The sequence below is a fragment of the Macaca fascicularis genome, chromosome 15 (assembly GCF_037993035.2).
Source record: "Macaca fascicularis isolate 582-1 chromosome 15, T2T-MFA8v1.1".
Lineage (NCBI taxonomy): Eukaryota > Metazoa > Chordata > Mammalia > Primates > Cercopithecidae > Macaca > Macaca fascicularis.
Window position 1 is genome coordinate 79,086,597 of NC_088389.1, and position 27,143 is coordinate 79,113,739.

Sequence of the window (27,143 nt, forward strand, 5' to 3'; positions counted from 1 at the left end):
AATGACTCATATAAACTATATGTTAAAACCAATCTTACAGCTAATAGAAGGGTAAATATGATGCCAACTAATGTTTATACTTATACAAGTATCTACAAATATAAAGAAGTAGCTCCTTAATAATTTCTAAAAGGAGACCCATTGATTAATCTACTTGAGTCTCTTAGCAAGTGCTACTGTTTAACAACTCATCTGATGGTAGTAAATTTTCTCCTGAAGCTATCCTGTCTTTGTGACGAGGCAATAAGGTCTGTGGATCTGGGAGACCTACAGTTGTTATTCAATTCCTCTGCTTCCATGTAGTGTGACTTGGACAAATGACAGGCCTTGCTTTTCTCCATTGCTACCAAGATGGAAGTTGTAGCCTTCTCAACTGTTGTGGCAATTAATTGCCAAGTTCTTGGTCAACTGCCACATCTTCAGTCGAATATAGATCTCATTGAGATGCTTTGGAACTGTGTGTCAAATAATTCTAGTCACTCCCACAACATTTATTTCCCCCTTCTCCCTTACTAAAAGAGCCCTGATTTTCTAAAAGATGACTATGTGCCCAGTTGAAACACCGTTTACACTCCCTTGCAGCTATGTCTTGTGACCAAGTCGTGATCAGTGAAATGTAAGTGAAGCATTGACAGTGTGCCTTCCTAAATAAAAAGACAAAGCCTAGTAAGGAGGCCTTCTACCTTTCACCATTCACTCTTTCCCTTCTTCCTGCCTGGAACACAGATGTAATGCCAAAAGAAGAAACCATTTTGTAGCCATGAGGATAAAGCCATACATTAAGAAAGACAGATCGAAGGATCTCGGTTCCCAGATAGCATCTTGAAGCTGTTTTATAAACCCTGGGCAGTCTGCTTTCAGACTTCTTTTTACCATGAGAAAAATAAATTCTTGTTTGGTTTAATCACCAAGAATGAATTTTTTTTATATGCAACCAAATGCAAATCCCAACCAATACACTCTGTGGACTCATGAGGTCTTCATCTGGATCTCATTCCCCTTCTCACCAGATCAAGATTCAGGGTCATCTCTGGGCTGTAGGGGAAGAACCTGAAACCGTAAAAATTATAGAAGATAACATAAGAAAAACTCTTCTAGACATTAGCTTAGGCAAAGAATTCATGACTAAGACCCCAAAAGCAAATGCAATAAAAACAAAAATAAGTAAATGGGACCTAATTAGAAATCTTCTGCACAGCAAAAGATATAATCAGAAGAGTAAATAGACAACCCACAGAGTGGGAGAAAATCTTCACAATCTGTGCATCTGACAAAGGACTAATATCCAGCATCTACAAGAAACTCGGACAAATCAAGAAGCAAACAAATAAAGTGAGCAAAGAACATGAATAGACAACTCCCAAAAGAACATATACAAACAGCCAACAAACATGAAAAATGCTCAAAATCACTAATTAGAGAAAGGCAAATTAAAAACACAAGATACCACTTTACTCCTGCAAGAATGATCATAATTAAAAAGTGAAAAAACAATAGATATTGGCATGCATGTGGTGAAAAGGGAAAACTTTTACACTGCTGGTGGAAATGTAAACTAGTACAACCACTGTGGAAAACAGTATGGAGATTTTTTTTAAAGAACTAAAAGTAGAACTACCATTTGATCCAGCAATCCCACTACTGGGTATCTACCCAAAGGAAAAGAAGTCATTATATGAAAAAGACACATGCACCTGTTTGTTTATAGTAGCACAATTAACAATTGCAAAGATAAGGAACCAACCTAAGTACCTATCAACGAAGTGGATTTAAAAAATATGGTATACACCACAGAATACTACTCAGTCATAAAAAGAAATGAAATAATGTCTTTTGCAGCAACTTGGATGGAATTAATGGCCATTATTCTAAGTGAAGTAACTCTGAAATGAAAAACCAAATATCGTATGTTCTCACTTAAAAGTAGGAGCTAAACTATGAGGATACAAAGGCACTAGAATGATATACACTTTGGGAACTTCGGGGGAAAGATTGGGAGGAAGTGAGAGATAAAAGATTACATATTGGGTATAGTGTACACTGCCCAGGTGATGGGTGCACTAAAATACCAGAACTTACCACTAAAGAACTTATTCATGTAACCAAAACTACTTGAACCCTAAAACCTATTGAAATAAAAATTTAAAAACAAAAACAAACAGCAACAACAAAAGATCCTGGTAGGAACAGTATGACATGGTTGTAGAAATAATTTTTTTAATTATGTTAAAATATTTTCTTTTAAGCAGAACTTTGTGCATGATATTCCCCTCCACACCCCATGTAGCCAGAGGCACCTATTGCCTCAGGGAAGAATAGGATTGTTAAACTAGGAAAATAGACAAAGGCAGGGTAAAAATAAAGCCTAATTGGTTACCCAGAGGTCCAATTTGTATAGAAAAAGCAAAATAAAGGCACAATTGTTTTCTTTTTCCTAAAATAGTCTTGAAAATTATGAACTGGTTCCCTCTCAACCATCAAGCAATCAATCTGTTCAGTTGTTTTTAAAATATTATCAATTAATAGATATAATCATGTTTGATGTGTTTTAAACAATTGCGATTATCTTTTTTTTTTTTTTTTTTTTTTTTTGGATGCTCAAATTAGCTCATCTTTGGTCAATGACTGCCTGTTTGAATTGTCCCCTGAGTCTTCTTGACACAACCCTAGTGGTAGTTGATAGTTTTCTTACTTTCTGAAAATATTTACAGATAAAATGATATGATGCTCTGGGATTTGCTTCAAAATGATGACACAAGAAAAAGGGGTGTAAATGAAATATGACTGGCCGTGAGTTCATAATTGTTCAAGCTGGTGCTGGCCCCACGGAGATTCATTATACTACTTTCTTACATTTGTGTGTGTTTGAAGTTTACTAAATTAAAAGTTAAAGATAAAAAATTCAGTCAGGCACCTATAGTCTTCAAGCACTTGGGAGTCTGAGGCTGGAGGATGGCTAGAGCCCAGGAATTCAAGACAAGCCTGGGCAACATAGCAAGATCCAGTCTCGAAAGGAGAAAGGAAAAAAAAAAAAAAGTTGAGTCTTGAATGCCTGGCTTTGATTGGGAGGGAGGGGGGAGAAAAAGATTTCTAAGTTCCCAAGGCTTCCCTTGACTTATCGATGAGTAGGCAGAGAGGTCTGACTACGGAGCTGTACTCTAAGTTAGAGGTCAGGAGCTCTCAGGATATACCCATTACCCCCATCATAAGGAGGGCATGAGGAAACCCTCTTGGATGGGGGAGAGAACAGAAGGTTGGAGGGTAAGGAGAGGGGAAAATGTGCGAAAAGCTTCCAGAGCGTCACGAGGTGGGTACCTCTTGGCAGCTTTGCTGGTGGGCACAGGGTTGGGTAAAGGGGTTCCTTCACTACCAGTTTGTCTTACCATCGTCTTCCATTCTTCGGCCCGGATTCTAGTCTTTCAGCCCCAACAAGCCTGATTCTATTTCTTGTGGTCAAGGGGATCTTGCTTTCCAGACAGGACAGGAAGGAGCACTAGGCTGGAAATCCCGAGGCCAGAAGCCGAAGCCTATCAGTGATTCAAAATGACACTGGGTATTGGGTCTCACTCTCATCATCCATGAAATGAAAGGTCACCCTGCAAGCCTGAAGCCCCTGCAGTGTCCCAAGCATCCAAATGCAACACTCAAGAAACCCTGAACTCCAACAGCCTGTCCTGCAGGCCTCCGTTCCTTTTCACTGAACGTCTTTTTCCACCATTACACATCGCATCGCCTCCTAAAGAAAAGCGCGGCTGCTATCACTTTTTGCAGATAATTGGAGAGGCGGTGCCCAGCATAAGATGACCCCAAAGTTGACAGCACTTTCAGGCTTTGTGAATTAGGCGCGTCACCGACCTGTACGATTTCTCCTCTCTGCCCTTGCTCGCCTGCAAATCCTGACCCCCGTCCACACTGCGGAGAAATCTCCTAAGAGACTGCTGCCAGCGTCGCCTCTGCGCCCAGGAGGCGTGGAGCAAAGGACTCGGGAGCTGAGCGCGCTGCGGCCCCGCTCCCAGCGCACAGCCCAGAGGGAGGGGCCGGCGGGGGCCGGGCAGCGGCAGACTCGGAGCGCCGGGCTCACAGCGGCTCAGTCTCCTGCCGAGACCAGCCCCGGCTGGCGAGAACGGCGGCCAGTGCGAGCCAGAGCCCGGGCCTTAGAGCGGGTAGGCGGAGGGCCGGAGAGAGCGGCGGACTGCAACGGCGGGCCGCGCTCGGGGGCCCCGCCGTGTGCGCGTCCTCCCATCTTATCCTGGTAAGTGCGGGCGGCTGCGCCCCGCCTGCCGCTGTAGCCGCGGTGGTCGTGGTGCCCGGATCCCGGTTGCGGGCATCCCGTTGCTGCGCTACAGTCTCACAGGTGGCTCTGCCGTGGATGTGGGCGCCCCAGGCCCCGCTAGGAGTTAGCCAACTCTCTCTGCTCCGGGGCGCGGATTTGGAGCCCCCGCCTCTCCTACCCTTGCTTTTGGCTTGGGATGGGGAGCGCGGGGAAAGGCCTGCCGTCGGGGGAGACGCGTAGAGGGGCGCTTCCCTTCCCCAGTCACCTACAAACGACTCAGGGGGATGCGGGCCAACCGCCTCACCAAATGCAACCCAGCTCTAAGCTCACAGGTGGGGCGTCTGTCCTTTAGATTTATTTTCCTATTAATCCACCAGGGAAAGTTTGGGACCACGCAAGGCAAAGTTGGGGCGCGGCTGGGGGCGAACTTCTCCTACGGAGGCAGCTCTCGGGGAGATGAGCGGTGGGTTTGCAGGGGAAGCGAGGATCCGGCTGGAGATGACTTTGCGCCCGGGGAGTTGAATCTGTCCCTTGATGGTCGCCCGGGCCGGGCATTTAGACAATCCCCCGAGTGCTGTGAATCGCTTAATCGTTCCTGCTAAGCGTTGACGTTCGCAGCCAGCTGGGAATCTCCGTGATGGGTTCGGGTTATCTCAGGAGTAGCAGCAACTCAGCTGGGTTGATTTGTGCTCTTGCTTTGCCCTGAAAACCTGAGCTCCAGCTAATCTCAGTATTTAAGTAGCGTGTGTTTAATTAGCTTATTTTACACCTGAGATTATCTCAGCGACTGCCTCCAAAATGAAATCGTTGATATGGAAAAGAATAGTCTTTTTAAAGAAAACTAAAAAGAGGACTCTTCAGAATATCAGCTGTCATGTCTGGCTATTTTACCCATCTCCTCCATGGGATAGAGAATGAAAACTCTGCTTTGGATATCTAACCTATTAAAGTCAGTGCTGGGGCTATTTTGGGCAGATTTTGTGGACAGAGGTATTGTTACAACTTGCGTATTGTTTATGAAATACACATGTGGTCTCTCGAAATAACCTTGTTATTTCACTGCATTGGGAGTTGTTTGACTTACTACGCTGCCTATTTTAAATATGACTAAAGGCTGTTTTTTAAAAAAAGCTTTAGCTGAAAACAATGTCTAGTTTAGGGAAGACAGCTTGTGCATATCACCAGAATATTTTTTTGTAAACTTAAATTTGTAAAGGACTACTTTCCCACATCTGATAAAGGAGAGGCTTTTTATGAAAAATAAGATCTGATATCACTGTGTGTGCAGAAAAAATAAAACTAAATTAAGGAAACACTTTCCAAATGATAGCTTAAATCAGAAAAATTTGCCTACAATTAAGAATTATATAATTGGACCAAAAGAAAACAATGAAAAATTGTTAGTTGCCAAGTACCTAGACAGTTCTGAAAGAAGTGGGACCTACTTATAGCACTGGAAGGTTGTTACATGATTTAAGATGAGATAATCTGATAGATTTTTCACCTATAAAATTTTTATTCTTACATCTGCATTCTCTACACCTATCATTGGATTTACCAAAATATTTATTTGGGTTTATACATACATCTTCATAAGTGCCACATCCTATACTAAGTGCTACATATGTTTTTACTCATCTTAAAAACAATCCTGGGTGATAGGTACTGTAACTGTCCCCATTTCAAATGAAGAAACTGAGGCACAGAAGTAAAGTAACTTATCCAAGATCACACAGCTGCAGGACAGGACTTAATCATATCTGCAAATATCTTTTTATTAAAAAGACATGATTTTATGATGTACTTATTCTCTTTTTTATTTTTATTTAAGCATAAATGCTGAAAGTTGCCTGTGAAGCATAAGAATCCCTGATTGTGAAAGTGCCCCACAAGCATCGTTAACTATAAAGTAAGGAAAAGTATGAAAGAACCATCTGGTTGAGTCTAAAGTTGGAAGATCACCATATCCACCAGAAGACCCAGGATGGATCTGCACCAAAGCACCACCATCACTTTCCTAGAGAAATGGTGTTTGGATGAGTCACTGTCTGGCTGCAGAAGACATTATCATGTCAAGAAAAAACTGAAGTTAATTCGAATCTTAGGCCTTTTCATGGGTCTGGTAGCCATTAGCACTGTCTCATTTTCAATCAGTGCCTTTTCTGAGACAGACACACAAAGCACAGGAGAGGCCAGTGTTGTAAGTGGCCCTAGGGTAGCACAGGGTTACCGTCAGAGAACTCTCTTAGATTTAAATGACAAGATTCAGGATTATACTCCACAGCCACCTATTCCTAAGGAAGGTGAGTCTGAGAATAGTACAGATCATGCCCAAGGAGACTACCCGAAAGACATCTTTTCCCTTGAGGAGAGAAGAAAAGGTGCAATCATTCTGCATGTCATTGGAATGATCTACATGTTCATAGCCTTAGCCATTGTCTGTGATGAGTTCTTTGTTCCTTCTTTGACTGTCATCACTGAAAAACTGGGCATCTCTGATGATGTGGCTGGAGCCACCTTTATGGCTGCAGGGGGGTCAGCCCCAGAACTTTTCACATCTCTCATAGGGGTATTTATCGCTCACAGCAACGTTGGCATAGGCACAATTGTAGGTTCAGCAGTATTCAACATCCTCTTTGTTATTGGCATGTGTGCTCTGTTTTCCAGAGAAATCTTAAACCTGACATGGTGGCCGCTCTTTCGAGATGTGTCTTTCTACATTGTTGACTTGATCATGCTGATCATATTTTTCCTGGATAATGTCATCATGTGGTGGGAAAGCTTGCTTCTCTTAACAGCTTATTTTTGCTATGTGGTTTTCATGAAATTCAACGTCCAAGTAGAAAAATGGGTGAAGCAAATGATAAACCGCAATAAGGTCGTCAAGGTGACAGCACCAGAAGCCCAAGCAAAGGTTGGTGGTGGTGGTTTTTTATTTAATGCTTTTCTTGACTACAGTTCTGAATTATTATGTTTTTGATATCTGCAACTTTTTTGATGTGATGGTGTTTGGGGTTCTTATGGATAGCAGATTGATTCTGCAGTTCTGTGATAGCTAGACTAACATAGCAGTGGAAAAAATAATTTTAGGATATTCTTGCAGATGTTTACTAAGTTGCCCAGCTACTTGCTTCAGAGTAAAACACTTGTAAATATAGGTTACATAAGCCTCCCAGAGCCGATTCAGCAGTTATTTGTCTCTTATTTTCTGAAAGTGGGCATAATGATTTTGTGAACAATTTAATTTTCACAGAAAAACGCGTATGTGCCTAGAAAGTTGCAAGGCCTTTTCTTTTTTAATGAACACATGACAAAAACCAAGAAAGAACCATCTCTTTAGAGACGTCTGAGGAAGAAAGTTTGTGTCACCATAGCTGTACCTTCCAGTCAGCAGCCTAGCCCAGCAGGGCTTGTCATTATTGTTGTCATGGCTGTTTTTCTTGATTGACACAATCATGCCTTAGATCACTTGACCAGGAACTGATCAGTATCCATTGTTAAGAGAGTCATTGGCCAGCCCCACCATCTGCCTCTGCATCACAATGACCCATTTTGCACACCATGATAAACATGACTTCACTAGTTTTAGAGTAGAATTTGAGGGAGTTTTAATAACAATAGTGGCCATCCTACCACTTAGGTGGGTGGAAAGCATGTTGGTAAAGAGCTTAGAAGTAATTCCTGCAAACACGTAAATTTTTTAAGTAGTGGACAAGTGGCATCAATAAAATCGTGTGTGGTATTGTAATTTCAGTTCTGATTTATATCCCAGCAGTGGAATGTCATCTCTGAATGTGATTTTAAACAGAAAGTCAAAATACATACATAGACTTTTCGTGCCAGCATCTGCGAAAATTCTCATGTATGCAAAAAACAGATGTTTCAGCAGGGGGTGAGAGATTTTGTCCAAAAAGAAAAATGATATTAATTTAGTTAAATTTACATAATTCTTTTATAGCCAATTTTGATGACCATCATTTTCATTGCAGCCATGAAATGGAAGCAAAGTGCAGGAAAAAAGACTAGTAATATTTCTACTTGTACTACATTTTTTTCTAACATTTCTCTCATATGCTTGTTTGTTAGAAACTATAGTAAAACCGAAAAATCATTTAGCAAAATATGTGGCAAACAAGCATTCAGATGTGACAACTGAGTACATCTCCTTCAGGGCATAAGATAGGACCATCATTGGAAGTTCTCCCCTACTCTAACTTAGCAGCCGAAAAGATGATCCCTCAAGTGCTCTCCTCAAGTCTGTTTGGGTGGTTTACATTGATAATCTTCAGTTTATTCCAATTAAAGTACTGAACGATTGTCAAGGAAATGCATATTTTTTAGAGATAAGGAAATGATTCAATGTCTTATACATTTCTTGGGCAGATCAATGGCAAAAAGTCTGTTTGAGAACTCAGTACTTTCTTGTTTTCTTACACCCTAGTGGAACTTCATTAACTTAGACAGAGACTTGGCTGAACATTATATTGGCAACATTTATGAAAAATGAACCTGCAGAGCAATACAATGGTGTATGTAGGATTGCGGGAATATTTTGTATTCTGATTTTATGGGGTGGGAGATGGTTTCATGCATTTTAGAAATAGCTTTCCCAATACAGGTTTATAAACTATATTTAGTCAATTATAAACCATTCATTAAAGTAGCCCTGGAAGGATCTTTACCTACTCAATTAGGTGACTATTGTATCGTTTTTATGATTATTTTAAAGTGAGAAATTCAGGTTGTCATCCCTTAACACTTGTTATTTATATCCATAATTTTGTGCTATACTTAATATTGTGTGTTCTAAAATTTGGAATTTCTACATTTACTTAATTTAAAAAGAAGCAGGTTATATTCATAACTATTTATGTTTCTGATTCTCCCCAAAATGTGTTCATTGTATTGTTTTCCATTTAGCACCAAATAGCTTTAACTGATTCCATTTAGTCATTAATGTTTCTTTTGACATTCGATAACTAATGGAAGTAGAGATTTTTTTCTAAACGAAGCTATGTCTTAATTTGTACTTCTCAAAAAAATGCCAGAGCGCAGTCACACGTTTTTAAGTGGAACGTGCATAAGGATGTGTGATTTCCTTTAGGAAATTTCACCTTGCCAATTTCACTTTTGAATTATTACTGGAATTTTTTTCAGTAATTACAGCCTTTATCATATGCCTGATTTCAGAAACTCAGGGAGGTTTGCTCCCCAAGCAATGAACATAAGGTGTCATCTCCGAATGTGATTTTAATGTAATTAAAATCTTTTGGGATGAATCCTTGAGTGTGGTCATCTAGTCCCCTGGGCTGCAGAGTTGAATTCTGACTGTGTAGCTTACCTTTCTTACAGAAATTAATGCTTCTGACATCACCAAAACATTTAGGAAAAAAAGACTTTAAGTCAAATGCGGCCTTCGATGGAGTTTCATAGAGAGAAATGTGCTGTACAAGAATTTAGGAAGCAAAATACTCAGCATGTTTTCATGCAAAGCCACTTCATTGTCCTATTTGCAAAATTATGGGGCATGGGAGTTTGGGAAGGTAGAGGAAACACGTTTTAGATATTCTTATACAAATCATCAAATGGTTCTTGCTAAAAAGTCAACTCTGCTGGGCTCTAGGCAGTGAATATCTTTGAAACTACTTGCTTCATAGACAAATAGAAAATTTTAATTTGGTTCCATTGTTGATGATGTACATCATAGGGTAACTGTGAAGCATGGAAAAATGTGAACTGGCATTTTTTTTTCATAGTTAAAGCAACAGTTTCTCATCTCATTTAATTTCTCTACCTTGTGTGTGGTTCTTATTTTTATTATTGTTATTTCTTTTAGTGATGCTACTACCCTTTTTGAAAAGTTGTATACTGTCATGATGCAGTGACGAGACCCTGGGGCTTTTACTCAAAAAGGAAAGAGTTTTTAGCCTGGTTGTGTAATAAGCCCAGTGATTTCAGAGAATTCATTTTAACTCTCTGAGCCTCAGTTTCCTAACTGGAAAATGAGAATAATGATACCTACTTCATAAGATTGGTAAAATTATTAAATGAAGAAATGAATGTTAAGCATCTAGCGTGATCCTTGGAAAATGTGGGTTGTTTTCAATAAATGTTAATGCCTTCCTTTTATGTTTCATTCTTAAATGAAAAATGAATTGGAATAAATTATTTTAGATTCAAGAGTTATAAAACATTCTTTGAAGATTGAATTTGCTCCAGTGAATCCTCGAGTTAAGCAGGCCGTTTTACCCCTTAGGGTTATATAATATTTGCTGTATTATAATATTCATAAGCTCTAGTTCACATACAGTGAATATAAATGGGCCAAACATTAACTCCAAGGAAACTTCAAAATGTCTTTATTTTGTCCTGGAATTTTATTATTTAGAATTTTACTTAAAGTGAGTAGCTCATTGGTTGGGACTTAGCAATATCTGTGCTGAGCAGAGACTTTTGCTTTCGGGGTATTTTTGTTTATAGATGCTTGGGGCTCTCTTCTTAAAACGTCTCTATAGTTGGTTAGGAATAAGTTTGAATTCTGCAGGATGTGAAGCAGTTAAGTTTCAGGTCATTCGGCTCATTTTGCTGTGCTCCTGGCCTGGCTGCTGGGGGCTGTTGATCTGTTATGGTGCTAGGCTGTCATTGGCCTAGAAAGCAGCTGTCCATGGTATTTAACTTCGTCTTAGACTTGGCACTGTAATCTGACAGCAAGTTGGCCTGGTTCTAATGAAGGGCACGATCTAAATAAAGATGCTTTAAAGCTGGATAGTTGGAGGGCCGGACTACTTAGTAATTTAGGTGTGCTTTGCTTTATTCAGTTTGTGTGTTTCTGAAAAGCTGTAAATGATTTTAGCAATTCAAACTGTGATTAATGGTCTTTGGAAACTCAGGATTAAAACAAAATTATAAATATTCTTCATAAAATGAAGTATTTCTTGTAAAGTACTAAACCATAAATAATTGTATAAGTATACATGTGTTGCCCCAACTTTGCTTAAGACACAGAATTTATTAATTAGTAAAATTAATATACAAGCTTCAAAGTAGGTAAGATGGTCCTTATATTAAATAAAAAGATGTATTACTTGATAGATTTGGAAACTAATTCTCTGTCTTTCTTTAAAAAAGTTTAGGCATTAAAATTCTTAACTGACTGTGAAAGTAGTGTGTTTATCTAGGGATATAGCTTGGTGATATTTTCCTTATTTTGTTTCCCTCTACTTATCCTAAAAGTAAACCCATCAGTTACTGCTTGTGATTCAGGGAGCGAACAAGGCATTTTGAGAGACCCCAAAGGGCCCAGTGGATTTTGATACACACAGTTCAAATTGCCCTTGGCTATTTCCCTTGCTATTCTGGTTTCCCCTGGCAACAGATGACCTAAACTTTGTGAAGCCTAGAGAACTGGAGTCCCCATATGTCTCCCTTCCACCTTCCCTTTCTATTCCTCTCTTTGTCCTTCTTTTCCTCTCCTCTTCCCTTCTTTTCGTTTGTCCCCCTCCCCTCTTTTTTGGTAGAAGTAGATAATTTGTATCTTAACTTTAGCAAAGAGTGGGATCGAATGTTAAGCTGCTGTATGGCTACTGGGGACACAAGTACATCCACAGTGTGGATTTGACAGGTTTAGTTTTTCCATTCTTTTATTTTCAACCTTCTTTTGTTTTAGATAAGTCTCTAGTAACCAGAATATACATGCACTTTATTTAATTCAGTTTCACAAGCATTATCTTTTAACTGGAAAGTTTAGTTTGTTTATATTGACTGTGATTACTGTAACATTTGGATTCTGTTTCATCATGTTATTGTTTACTTTCTATTTGTTTTGGCCTTTCTGTTTCTTTTAGAATTTTTTCTTGCCTTTTTTTGAATTTTTTTCTAAATCTGTTTTTCCCTTTAATAGTTTGGAATGTATACACTCTATTTCTATTATCTTGATGCTTGCCTTAGAAATTTTAACCTGTGTGCCCGGGCACGGTGGCTCACGCCTATAAGCCCAGCACTTTGGGAGGCCGAGGCAGGTGGATCACAAGGTCAGGAGTTCAAAACCAGTGTGGCCAAGATGGTGAAACCCCCGTCTCTACTAAAAATACAAAAATTAGCTGGACGCAGTGGCAGGCACCTGTAATCCCAGCTACTCAGGAGGCTGAGGCAGAAGAATTGCTTGAACCCAGGCTTCAGAGGTTGCAGTGAGCCAAGATCGTGCCACTGCACTCCAGCCTGGGCGACAAAGTGAGACTCCATCTCAACCAAAAAAAAAAAAAAAAAAGAAAGAAAAAGAAAGAAAGAAATTTTAACCTGTGTATTTAACTTAACATAGTATAAAGTTAATTAAGATGTTTATGCTCCAGCTAAACAACCTAAGTACCTTAGAAAATTACTCAGTCACCACTTCACCCATTGTATATAATTTGAAGTCCAGAATTTAAGTTCTATTTTGATGTGTTTTTGTTTGTTTGTTTGTTTGTTTGTTTGTTTTTTGAGACGGAGTCTCACTCTGTCGCCCAGGCTGGAGTGCAGTGGTGCCATCTCGGATCACTGCAAGCTCCGCCTCCCGGGTTCGCGCCATTCTCCTGCCCCAGCCTCCCGAGTAGCTGGGACTACAGGCGCCCGCCACCATGCCCAGCTAATTTTTCTGTATATTTTAGTAGAGACGGGGTTTCACCATGTTAGCCAGGATGGTCTGCATCTCCTGACCTTGTGATCCGCCCACCTCGGCATCCCGAAGTGCTCAGATTACAGGCGTGAGCCACCGCGCCTGCCTACCTTGATGTTTTGTAAACAGCTTTATTGAGGTTTAATTTTTTAAGCCTCATAAATTAGACATTGTCATTTTACCGTCACTGTTTTTAGATTTATCCACATATGTACTGGTTTTTCCCCTCCTCATTCCTTCTTGTATGTCAAACCTTTTATCTACAGGTTTTTCCTCTACTCCTTATGTACATTCATAATGTTTCTTAATCTGTTAATAGTAAATGCACCTGATTTTTATCTACTTAGAGTTGTATTTCACTTTTGTTCTTGAAATATAGGACAAAAGTAGTGAGTAGAAAATTATTTTCTCATCCCACTTTGATAATAATATTCCACTGTCCCTCAATTCCATTTTGCCATTGAAAGACTACCATCCATGTAAACATTGCTCCTTTATAAGAAATTTCTCTTTTTTCATTGACTACTTTTAAGGTTTTTGCTTTGAGTATTTGGCATTTTCCTTAAGATATGTCACGTGTGATTTTCTCATTTAGGTATCCCCTATTTGTGACTCACTAGGTTTCTTGATTTTGAGGATTAGTGCTTTCCAGCAATTTTGCCTCTACCCCAATCTTCCTATAGTCTGCCTTCTAGAATTTCAATTAGACATATCTTATACTATCTTATCTTCCATGTCTTTTCACTGTTCATGGTTTTCTGTCTGTGATCCTCATTCTTGTCATTTCTTCATATCTATCTTCTAGCTTCTCATTTTCTCTTTAATTTTGTCTAATCTGCTCTAAAGCTCATCTGTTGAGTTTCTAATTTTAGTTATTCATTTCTACAAGTCTTATGTGGCTCTCTTTCAAATCTGTTAGGTTGCTTTTCATTGTTTCTAATTTCATCATACTTTTAATGCCTCTTTAATTCCTCTAAACATGTTAAGTATATTTATTTTATATTTCATTGTTGATAAATTTTGTGGCAATATCCTTGTGGGTCTAGTTTTGTTGTTTTATTGATTCTTAACTATGAAAGTTTTTTAAACTTTGAGCACATGTTTCTTGGAACTTTTCCTGTGGGATTCCACTGAGGCCTGGGTTTTAAGTGCATTCCTCCAGAGAGGATTGCTGTCCTGTCGAAGGTCTGGGAGTACTACCAACTGGAGCCATTCTAAGCTACATGTTTGACTTTTTTTTTTTTTTTTTTTTTTTTTTTTTTTTTTTTTTTTGCTACCCAGGTAGTGTGAATTCAGACTGCAAACCCATATGAGTGAGCCTGTGCTTAAAAATTCTTAAGGGAGATTCATCTTTCTTCCCCTTGTTCAACTTTCAGCAGCACTAAAAACCAAGACTCAAATAGACACATCCTACCATCTCCCTTTGCGAGGTAGTTTTTCTTTTTTCTTATTTGCTTACTCAAAGTGTCAACCCTTCAGGAGTCTCAGCTTACAGATACAGAAGGTCTCTGAACTCTCTTCCCCCTATCAGGCCTCATGTTTGTACTTTAGGTTTTGTAAAAACCTAGTCTTTAGGTGGCCAGGGAATGGCAAATACCTTGAAGGCAAAGCAACACAGACATTTCTAGACTTGTATTCAGTCAGTGTTCTGGGTTCTAAGAATCCCTTATTCCTCACTAAATAAAATAGATATTTAAAAAATATATTTAAAGTGTAATATTCCCACATTTTAGGGAGTACTATATTAAGAAGGGTTTGTTATTCTATTGCCAGAAATATATGCTTCAGACTATAGATTTCTCAAAAGATAATGCATACAACAAGTGACACTGTTAGGGAATTTTGATGGCATTTTTTCAATGTTTAATACAGCCTGAGCATCATAGTAAAGTTTCTCATCAAAATAATAAATCCTAGAAACAGCAAGTTTTAGTCATTCAAATCTGAGGGGGCAATTCTAACATGAAGTTATATGAGGCCATTTTAAATTTTAGGTTTGCCTTTTAATATATTTATCAAATACTAATGTATTCATTGTACAAGAATATAAAAACACATCAAAATATAAAAAAGAAAATTTTGAACAGTTTATATTCTCTCCATTGCATCATTCAAAGATGACTATGCACATTTTTGTATATAGCATTCTTCTGAACTTCTCATACATACATATACACATGTATATGTACCTAGACATATATATACACACCTATATATTTAAATAAATAGGAACATATTGGACATGCAAAATTTTAAATTTACCATATTGAATATATACAGTTTTAAGATTTTTTTAAGAATTTGGTCTATTATGGAGCCTTTTCCCTGTCATTAAATGTTTTTCTAAAATGCTATTTACTGTTTAGTATTATCATAATACAGAAAGCCTTTTATGTTGCCATTTGTTGTAATATTTCACTATTATAAAAAATACTACAACAAATAGCTTTACACATGAATTTCTGATTTCATAGAAGCAGAATTTCTGGGTCAGGGCTTATTAGCTTTTTAAAGTTTCTGCCACATTGCTATATACTGGGTAGTGTTGAATATTATAATTTTTAATGTTTTCCAGTTTCATAGATGAAACATAGCATTTTAATTTTTTTAAATGTGCATTGCTTTATTTGGGAGTCTGAGCTTTGAAACATATGTTTATGAAGAATGACATTTTTCTTTTATAGATTGCCAGTTTCCTGTGTCCTTTGTGGCAATTTTAAAGCTAGCTGTGATGACTCACACAAAGATCTCTTACAAATATATGCTGAGAATCACTAACTTTAGCTCTCCTTTCTCTCCCCATTTCCACACCTAAATGAAGCCAGGAAGTTTTTGCAGGTTTTGTTTTTGTTTTCGTTTTAACGGGAGAATTATTCTGAAGAGGAGTCCTCATGACCAAAGAGTTGGGAAATGAAGTTTTCAGGGACTGGGATGGGCTCCTCGGCCATTTAACTTTGGGGGATTCTCTACCTCCAAGAAACCCTATTGAAACATCTGGAATGTGGGAGATTCGCCCTCAGTGACCTAACAGATTTTTGGCTGGTCATTTCTATCCTCAGGAGCTGTAATATTTACAATGTGGAATATTCTAACCAGGCCAAAGCAGCAATCTAATACATTCACCCTAAACAGAAGATCAGAGTCTAGCCATACCCATGTCACCCAACTCTTTTTCTTAACTGACTTACATGTAGTAGTTTCTCTCAAATGATTTAACTGACTTGACCAAGCAATAATTTTAGCTTAAGCATGCTGTGGGAGGTAGCTTTTCCATACAGATGGGAGAACAACGTGCATGGGAGAAAGTCATTTAAAGTTCACTGTAGGACACTAGACCACCTCAGCACTGGTGGCTTCTGGTGAGGAAAACTATCCCTGGCAGCTGCATGTGTGTCCCTGGACTGCTGCTCTCTGTAGGTCTCTCCAAAGTCAAGAGAAGAGAGGGATCTGAAAAGTAGGCAGTGCTTAATACCAGGTACTTACTACATCAACACTCTGAAATAAATATTATCACCTCCATCTGCAGATCAGGAATCTGAGGATTGGGAAACACAAATGATTGCCTAAGGTTCAAATTTAGTGATATTTAAACTGCATTTGAACTTGAGCCTGTCTGATTTCAAAGTGCAAGCTAGTTCTCTTGTACCTTAGAGCTTCACACTGGGCAGTTAAGAATACAGACGAGGCAGGCCTCCAAACTAGATTCACTTTTCACATTGGGAGCTGTCAAGTCAGTGACTTTCAAATGTTTTTGACCATGACCCATGTAAATATATTTTACCTCTCAACTCAATATGTATGTGCACATGCATGCACACATACATATGTGCATATTTACATATCCATATAAAGATAAAATCTAAGTATAAGGCATTTTTATATTTCTTAAATTTTTCATTCTATTAAAAATACTGGTTTCAACTTTCCAAAATAATTTCATGGACCACCAAAGGGCTGTGGCCTTAGTTATGTTAAGAATGTTTTTTTTCCTTCTTTCTTTCAGCAGGGCTGCCCTGCAAAGCTTTACTAGTTGTGTACTCTACAAGGGCATCTGTTTGATCAAGGTGACAAACAGGAGAAGGAAGCCAGACATCACTCTACTGAATGAGTGGAATGCACTGGTGTGGGACTGTGGCTGCCTAGAGGAAGGGGTGCCTTTTCTTAATTCCACAAAGGTATCTTTTGGCCTGGTGGTGGCCTTGCTTCTTACCCTCAACTTTTCCTTTTAATAATTAATTTAGCATTTCAGAGCCATTGATCTAAAAGGACCATTAAATACATGTAAATCCATGCTAATCTTCATGACTGGTACTCTTTCAGCCATTTAGACCTAGATCCACACGTCATCATTACTTCCTCCGCAAGCACACACACCATCTATGTCCATTTGGCTAACTCTGACGATTGCAGATTTCTGCAGAATCCTGAGGCCAACACCCAGCAAACCGTATATTGCTCTCTGGCTCTGAGATAGAACGATTGCAGAGTAAAAAAGGCATAGATCACAGCGTGATATGCTTGCTGAGCCTCCAGTCATTCTTGATTCCCAGTGAGCTTGTCATCAGGTGGAAAAGAAGTGTGGGTGAAGCAGAGAGGTTATGAAATCAGAGAAAAGCAGAATCTAGACAAGAAGCTGCACTGAGATTAGGTGGGTTTCGTTTTTATGAAGGATTGGATTTGTAAACCAAATGATGCAGACATTGTTCTTGTATGGGTTAAAACTGGTGGTTTTGGAAAGGATCTGGGCACCAGGCCATATTTAATGTCACGTTCACAGTTTTAAAGGGTGCAGTCACAATTTTGCATCAGCAGGACTAAGCCTGGAAAGAAGTCCCTTTCGTCTCAGACACTGGCTGCATAACCCTGGGCCAGGCACTTTGCCCCAAGCATCTTCTCTTTGGAAATGAAAGGGCTAGTTTACCTCCAAGATCCTGCCAGCTCTGATAACTCTGTGCTTCTCTGTTAATGGGAAAGAAACACGTGTACTTGCTTGTATTTATGGGTTGGCCAACAGAAGAGATAGTCAGGTCATGAATCGCTGAACTTCCTTCCTTCAGAGTGCCTTTCCAATTAAGAAACCCAATTAAAGAGGATTGCTTCCTTTGGAGGAGTAATGAGGGGCTTCTTTACCCATCTATAGGACCTTCTTGGAAAGGGCCAGATGAGTTTCTGCTTCTCTGTAAGTAACTTTCTCTTTTACTGCTTGATGGATGTTGAGTTACACAAGCAGGGTGCAGGTAGAAATACAGGTTTCACCCTCAGCTAAAACCTGAAGCACCATTTTCCCCACTTATAACCTGTCATCTGTTGTTCTAGCAACTTACGTAGGCTGAGGTGGTTTTCTTTTTCCCAACCACCTGATACAATCAAATATATATTGAACCACTTATTTCAGGCCTGTGGTAGGCATTGAATATTGGTGTATTCCAGGAACCTCTTAATTTTCTGAGATGGCTGATGACGGCTAAAGCTTAACACAATGAAATTATTATTTAGACCTAGGACAGATATTATTTTGGATAGACCTTCCTAGCTGTGTGATCTTGGATACATTACTTAACCTCTCTGGGCTTATGTTTACTTATCCATAAATGTTTAAAGTACTAGAATTTCCCTCATAAGGAGGGTATGAATTTTTGATGAGATTAAACAGGAAAAGTGTTTAGCAGAGTCCAGTTTCTGCACCCCTCCTCCCCAACTCACCAAAGATACTCTAATCCTGGTCTCTTGCTCTGAGTCCTTTCTCTGTGCTATAAGCCTATTCTTCAGTCCTATCTTTCCCTGCAGAGTGTTTTCCTACTGCCATTTCAGGGCCTCGCCTACTTCCTAAGCTTCATTTCCTAGACCTTCCTCTTGATGTCTCCCTTGCAGCCATATGAATCTGCAGTTCCCCAACTAATCCCTAACTAATAGTCAAATCCTCAGTGTTTGGACTTGACCCTGCTTTCTTTTTATTCTTGCAGAGGATTAAGAGAGAAATAGTTTCCTATCTCTGAAACTAAACCTTGCTCAACCATAAAATTCTCTTGAGCCCTCCTCTTGCCACCCTATAAATGTGTTCACTCTTGTGTGTATCATCAATATTTAATCTTAGCTATTCATGCACCCATCTAGCCATAGCTGTGCCTGATGTTGGTTTGCCAGCATCTGTGTTTTCTGTCTCGGATTGAATCACTCCCCTTGACTCAGTAACTAACTGGTCTCATTTGCAGTATTTGGTGCCTAGCTTGGTGTCATAGGTAGAAGGTCAAAGGGCACTTAACGCTTCCAGAAGTTGATAATGGTGATGATGAGTGTTCATGATAAAAAGTCTGAGCCTGAATCAGTCATAAAATATAGTGTTTTTGTATTAAACTCGAGCAGCAAATGACTAATTTCCTACTTACAAAAGAGGAATCATTAGAAACCCTCCTGTCCCCTCAGGTTGCAAGTGTGGGCGTCAGGTTAGGTAAGGCATTTCAATTCTAAAAGCCAGTTTATTCCAGCTGTGGCCCAAAATAGTTCTCTTTGCCTTCTAGCATTGTATAATGTTTCTCTATTGATTTTTTAATAACAGCTTTTCTGAGATGTAATTCATTTACCATAGAGTTCACCCTAGTTGTATAATTCAGTGTTTTTTAGCATATACATTCAGAGTCATACAGCCATCACCACTATCTAATTTTAGAACATTTTAATCACCAAAAAGAAACCCTGTACCCACTGATAGTCTCTCCCAATTCCTCCCTCTGCCCAGCCCCCAGTAGCCACTAATCTACTTTGTCAGTATAGATTTGCCTATTCTGGACATTTCACATAAATGAATTCTTATAATATGTGGCTTTTTGCACTGGCTGATTTCATTTAGCATAATGTTTTTAAGGTTCGTCCATGTTGTAGCCTTTTTATGACCAAATAGTATTGCACTATATAGGTATACCACATTTTATTTATTTATTCATCAGTTGGTGAATAAATTTAGATTGTTTTCACATTTTGGGTATTGTTTTCACATTTTGGGTATTATAAATAATGCTGAAACGAACATTTACTTACAAGTGTTTGTGTGAATACATGTTTTTAGTTCTCTTTGGCATATGCTTATGAGTAGAATTGCTAGGTCATGTGCTATCTCTGTGTTTAATATTTTGAGGAACTGCCAACTGTTTTCCACAGTCCCTGGACCATATTGCTTTCCTATGTGTATGAGAGTTCCGATTTCTCCACATCTTTGCCGACATTTGTTATTATCTGTCTTTTTCATTATACCCATCTTTGTGATTGTGAAGTGATACCTCATGATTTTGATTTGCATTTTCCTGATAAATGATAACATTGGGCTTATTGGCCATTTGTATAACTTCTTTGGAGAAGTATCTACTCAAGTCCTTTTTCCATTTTTAAATTGGGCTATTTGCCTTACTATTGAGTGTCAGAGTTCCTTATGTATTCTGGTTACAAGCCCCTTATCAGATATATGATTTGCAAATATTTTCTTCCATTCTGTGAGCTTTTAAGAAATGTGCTCCACAGATAAGGCAGCTTCTAGCCTGGGAACCCCTACCAAGCTGTTCTGTATTGTTTTCTAAGCACATTGTTATCTAGAGTGATTTGAGACCCTTGGATCAACCCTAAAGCCCTTTCTTCCTTTGAGCTGGTCCTTGGAAAAGATTGTTCCCCTGAAGCTAAGAACTGGAGGAGGATTCAGGGGTTGTTTGGGGCTCAGAACTTCCTGATTTTAGAGAACCTGGGAATGCAAAACTACTTGAACATTGGACCCAGGATGCCTGTCATCTGGTTGCTGCATCATCCTTCTTTGCCTTCTCCTGATTCTTCTCTGCCTTATCTAAAAGATTTTCTTGTCATAAAATCGTCCCTACTTCTTGCCCAGAAGCCCTACCAGCAAAGCAGTTAGGCCACAGGCCTTTGCTCCCATAGGTGAACTTTGCCTGTTTTGCTGTCTGTACCTGGGCCCTTAGCTTTATACGTCTTGCTTATGGACCAAACTTGTCCATCCACCTTCCATCCCCCAATACATGTAACCCCTCCCATTCCATGCCCTAGGAACATTTGCATCCATCTTGAACAGCACTTTGTAATTGTATGAAGCTCTATATATATAGTAAAAAATAACAATAGCAGTAATGATCTACTCTGTCCTTGTCTAACATGGACAGTAATTGCACAAACCTGATTAATGTGCACATTCCGAGGGCAAAGAGAACTTAACCACATGATCATGCTTTATACAAAAATGCACAATTGGTTCAAAGCTCCAGTGGTTTCCAAGGGGCTCAGGAAACATCCTCCCTCTCGCTTCTAGCTTGTGTCAGCTACACAGTAACTGGTGGAATGGTAGATGGAGTTTTGTGGCCCTGACGTATTATAAGAGGCTGATTTATTTAAATAGCATTCAGATGAGCAGCCAGGCTGCTCTTTTGATGCTTACTATGAAGGGCCATTACAAATCTACTATTTTCTGCTGCCTTTTATTTTAAGTCCAATTAAGTGGATAGCCACAAATAGCTCTGACCTTGAAAGTCTAAGTGAAGGTGAGATGGGAGAACAGGCTTAGGAAACATATGTTTTGGCGTGTTAATGCTCTGCAAGTCACACACACTTAAGGAAAATAAATAGAACAGGACAAGATAGTGTTGTGCTTTAGGAGGAAGAATTTAAACGCCCTGGGAAATAACACCACATGCTTCACTGGTGCAGAATCATAAACTGGGCTAAAAATTAATCCAACTCTATCTCCACTGGGAGACAAGCCCCAAGTAAGTGTTACTGCCAGTTATGCTCATTGCATAATTACCTTGGATTGGCGTCTCTGCCACATGCCACTACTGAATGATGCTTCCTTCTCTCAGCAGCCCCAATACATGCTTTCGGTATTTATCTTTAATAAAACATTGCTTAGAATACCATACCACCATCTCAGTCCAGTTTCTTGCAAATGTGGATCACAGGATGAATCTTCCAGAGTTGAATAGCTTGTTTAAAAAATATTATCAGCAAGGGCCTCTTAATGAAATTACTGAAGTCTTAGAGTTGGGTTTGGGTTACAGAAATTTAAAGAGCTGTTTTTTACCATCTTAAAAAATAATATTAAGTATTTTTAATGTGCTATGAGTTGCTCTTCTCTATCTTTGACCTTGTCAGTCCTGGGAAATAAATACCTTTCTGAGGATCTTACTGACTCACTGAATGATCGATATTAAGTTTTAGTTTCTATAAACCTATCTCAAAATATTTTTATATGCTACTATCTCACTACATGCTCCAATATTTTATAAGTTACCTATGCATTTATCTGTTTCCAATTCTCTCCATCAGGAAGTGGGAGCAGATGGCCTTTCTCTTGCCTTGTGCGATAGTATGATAATTAGTAAGGTAATAGGAATGGATCACTCTCTGAGCCCATGCTAGAACAAAACTGCAGACATGAAGAGACAGTGACAAGTAGAGTAAAATGATTTCAAGCACATTTTTAGTGTAAAGTTCAAATAGTCTTTATAGAAAGGATTGCTCTAATGTGACCTGAAAAAAAAAGCATATGTATTAATCTTGAGAGATTAATAAAGCACTTTCTGGCAAACTATATTTGGGTATGATTTTAATCCCATAAACGTCCATTAATCCAGAAGTATCTTACCTAGATGTCCAGAACAGAACCAAGATCCAAAACCAAGAGAACTTTTGAACAGCCAAATAGATGCCAGAAGATCAATGCTCTAAATTCCAGGCACTTAGTCATACAGCAACTTCTTGAGACTCCATTAAAGTCTGCTGACTTTGGTCATATACAGAAATCAGGTAAGTTAGGCTTCCTGGCTCATAAAGAAATTAGAAGCAGCGAATGCAGTCTACATGGGATGATACAGACTGCATTTGCTGCTTCTAACTTCTTGATGAGCCAGGAAACCTAACTTACTTTATTTAGGTAAGTAAGTTACCTAAAGTAACTAAAGTAAGTACACAGTGTGCACAGTGCCTGCTACTGACCTATTTAGTATCTTTAAGCAGATTTTAAAAGGCTCCCTGTTCTGAGCAGGCCAAATAGAACAGGTAACCCCCCACAGACACAAGTGTAGACAGACCTATAGGTGTAGGGCATGTTGAGCAAAAGGCATTTTGTGCAAAAAGAAAGGTGCCATCTTTTCTGGGTGGACAGATGCTGTGCCCACTAGGACTCATGGCTTGGAGTGTGGAACATGGGCTCTGAGCCCCACTCAGTCATGCATCTCTGAGCAGTGCACAAATGCATAGTGTAGGATGCAGCCCTGCAGATTACATTCATAACACAGTCCGTGGCAGTAAGCATCGGAAGAACTATAAGAACGTAGAAAAACATATTTGTCTGGGGTCAGTAAGTGTAGGGTCAAAGCACAACATTTCACCTCATGGCATCTGCGGGCATGAGAGTCATATAGTAATTAATGTTGATAATACCCAAAGAAATACTGACAAAGTCTGACTCATGTTCACTGTGACTCGTGTTAGAGACAGTGGAACTGTTGAGACAGGCTGTAGGGTCAAGTATGTGAGCAGAGTGACCCACATGTTCAGGCACTGGTGCCATGAATCAGATGGGCAACAGTGGTGGCCTGGCCCGGGTGGTGGCAGCAGAGGCAGTGAAAGTGATCAAATGCTGGACGTATCTTGAAGGTAGAGCTAACGACATTTGCTGATGGGTTTGATGCGGGTATGATAAAAAGAGAAATCAAGGGTGACACTGAGATTTTTTGACCTGTGTAACTATAAGAATGGAATTGCTCTTAATGGAAAAGGGAAAGACTTCAGGAGGAGTGAGTTTCAAGTAGAAGAGAGAGGAGTTCAATTTTGGGTTTAAGGTGGTTAACTTGAACACTGAAATGGAGATGCTGAGTAGGAAGTTGGGTATGAGTCTAAAATTCAGACTAGAAATAGAAGTTCAGACATCATAAGAATATAGATAATGTGTAAAGCCATGGGATGGAATAAAATCACCCAGGAATGAGTGTAGCAGGGAAGAACTCAAAGGCCTAAGTCCTGAGATTCATAGCATTGAAACATGAGGAAAACAAGGAGAAACCAGCAAGGGAACCTGGGAGGTGGCAGCTACTGAGGAAGGAAGAAACCTGGAGATGAGGAAGCCAGATGAAGAAAGCATAGTAGTCCCTCCTTATACACAGTTTCAGTTACCCACAGTCAACCACAGTCTGAAAATGTTAAATGGAAAATTCCTGAAATAAACAATTCATGAGTTTAAGTTGAGTGCTGCCATTCCAGGTGGCATGATGAAATTTTGTGCTGTCCCACTCAGAATGTGAATCATCCCATTGTCCAGGGTATCCATGCTGTAGATGCTACCCACCCATTGGTCACTTAGTAGCCATCTCAGTTATCAAAGAAACAAAATATAGAGAGGGTTAAGTACTATTTGAGGTTTCATGCATCCACTGGGGGTCTTGGGACGTATCCTCCTCTGATAAGGGGAGGCTACTATACTCAAAGAAAAGAAACTGGTGACCAAGTAGGATGAGGACAGAGAATTGAACATTGGAATTAGCAATGAAGAGGTCATTGGTGACTTGGTAAGAGAAGCTTTGGTGGAGTACTTGGGTGAAAACCTGGTCAAATGGGTTCAAGAAGTGAGAGAATGTGAATTAGAGGTATTTGTAAGGGAGGATGAACAAACGGGAGTGGAAGCTGGAAGAAAAATATAGAGTTGCTATGGTTTAAATGTTTGTCTCCTCCAAAACTCATGTTGAAACTTAATTCCCAATGTGGCAGTATTGAGAGGTGGGGCCTTTAAGAGGTGGTTGGGTCTTGAGGGCCCTGTGTTCATGAATCCATTAATTTACCCATGGATTGATGGGTTATTGTGGGAATGGAACTGATGGCTTTATAAGAAGAAGAAGAAAGACCTGAGCTAGCATAGTTAGCCCGTTCACCATGTGATGCCCTGTGCTGCCTCAGGACTCTGCAGACAGTCCTCACCAACAAGAAGGCTCTTAGCAGGTGCAACCCCTAGACCTTGGAATTTGCAGCCTCCTTCTTTCCCTTTATAAATCACCCAGTTTCAAGTATTCTTTTATAACCAACAGAAAATGAACTAAAACAAAGGTCAAGTGATTTTTCTTTTTAAAAGTAAAAGATTTTATAGATCAATTCCTGGACAAGTTGGCTGAATAGGAACAGCTCTGGTCTGCAGTTCCCAATGAGACCAACACAGAAGGTGGGTGATTTCTGTATTTCCAACTGAGGTACCCAGTTCACCTCACTGGGACTGGTTAGACAGTGCATGCAGCCCACAGAGGGCAAGCAGAAGCAGGGTGGGGCACTGCCTCACCCAGGAAGCACAAGGGGTTGGAGAACTCCATCCCTTACCCAAGGGAAGCTATGAGGGACTGTGCTGTGAGGGATGGTGCTATCTGGCCCAGATACTACCCTTTTCCCATGGTCTTCACAACCCACAGACCAGGAGATTCCCTCAGGTGCCTACACCACAAGGGCCCTGGGTTTCAAGCACAAAATTGTACGGCCGTAGCCATTGAGCTAGCTGCAGGTTTTTATTTTTTTTAACCCAGTGGTGCCTGGAATGCCAGTGAGACAAAACTGTTCACTCCCCTGGAAAGGGGGCTAAAGCCAGGGAGCCAAGTGGTCTAGCTAAGCAGATCCTACACCCATGGTACCCAGCAAGCTAAGATCCACTGGCTTGAAATTCTCGCTGCCAGCACAGCAGTCTGAAGTCGACCTGGGATGCTTGAGCTTGATGCAGGGAGGGGCGTCTGTCAAGACTAAGGCTTCAGTAGGTGGTTTTCCCCTCACAGTGGAAACAAAGTCACTAGGAAGTTCAGACTGGGTGGAGCCCACCACAGCACTGCAAAGCCGCTGTAGACAGACTGCCTCTCTAGATTCCTTTTCTCTGGGCAGGGCATCACTGAAAGAAAGGCAGCAGCCTCAGTCAGGGGCTTATAGATAAAACTCCAATCTCCCTGGGACAGAGCACCTGGGGGAATGGGCGGCTGTGGGCACAGCTTCAGCAGCCTTAAACGTTCCTGCCTGCCAGCTCCAAAGAAAGCAGCGGATCTCCCAGCACAGTGCTTGAGCTCTGCTAAGGGACAGACTGCCTCCTCAAGTGGGTCGCTGACCCCCATGCCTCCTGAAGGGGAGACAGCTCCCACCAGGGGTCAACAGACACCTCATACAGGAGAACTCTGGCTGGCATTTGGCAGGTGCCCCTCTGGGATAAAACTTCCAGAAGAAGGAGCAGGCAGCAATCTTTGCTGTTCTGCAGGCTCTACTGGTGATACCCAGGCAAACAGGGTCTGGAGTGGACCTCCAGAAAACACCAGCAGACCTGCAGAAGAGAGGCCTGACTGTTAGAAGGAAAACTAATGAACAGAAAGCAATAGCATCGACATCAATAAAAAGGATGACCAGGCAAAATCTCCATCTGAAGGTCACCAACAGCAAAGACCAAAGGTAGATAAATCCACGAATTTTTAGCAAGTAGGCTAAAAATTCCATAAACCAGAATGCCTCTTCTCATCCAAAGGATCACAACTCCTCGCCAGCAAGGGAACAAAACTGAACAGAGAATGAGTTTGACGAATTGACAGAAGTAAGCTTCAGAAGGTGGGTAATAGCAAACTCCTCCAAGCTAAAGACGCATAATCTAACTCAATGCAAGGAAGCTAAGAACCTTGATAAAAGGTTAGAGGAATTGCTAACTAGAATAACCAGTTTAGAGAAGAACATAAATGACCTGATGGAGCTGAAAAACACAGCACAAGAGCTTTGTGAAGCATACACAAGTATCAATAGCCAAATTGGTCAAGTGGAAGAAAGGATATCAGAGATTGAAGATCAACTTAATGAAATAAAGCATGAAGACAAAATTAGAGAAAAAAGAATGAAAAGGCCTCCAACAAATATGGGACTATGTGAAAAAACCAAACCTACATTTGATTGGTGTACCAGAAAGTGATGTGGAGAATGGAACCAAGTTGGAAAACACACTTCAGGATATTATCCAGGAGAACGTCCCAACCTAGCAAGACAGGCCAACATTCAAATTCAGGAAACACTGAGAATACCACAGATACTCCTCGAGAAGAGAAACCCCAAAATATATAATTGTCAGACTCACCAAGGTTGAAATGAAGGGAAAAAGGGCAGCCAGAGAGAAAGGTTGGGTTACCCACAAAGGGAAGCCATCAGACTAACAGCAGTTCACTCTGCAGAAACCCT

At 40.0% G+C, this 27,143-nt stretch overlaps 1 protein-coding gene across 3 annotated transcripts in view; it reads left to right on the forward strand.

The window, feature by feature from the left end:
- The first annotated feature begins 4,089 nt into the window (after positions 1–4,089).
- The window catches only part of SLC24A2 (solute carrier family 24 member 2), a 271,203-nt gene continuing 248,149 nt past the window's right edge, over positions 4,090–27,143 (forward strand). For 2 of the 3 annotated variants that reach the window (XM_015437107.4, XM_015437108.4), the window contains exons 1-2: positions 4,090–4,252; positions 6,105–7,187. In XM_015437107.4, coding sequence (XP_015292593.1) covers positions 6,258–7,187 — 930 coding nt within the window. In that variant the 5' untranslated portion in view covers positions 4,090–4,252; positions 6,105–6,257. Of the gene's footprint in view, positions 4,606–6,104; positions 7,188–27,143 lie in introns of all 3 variants that reach the window. The other variant, XM_074017385.1, reaches the window with a different exon arrangement.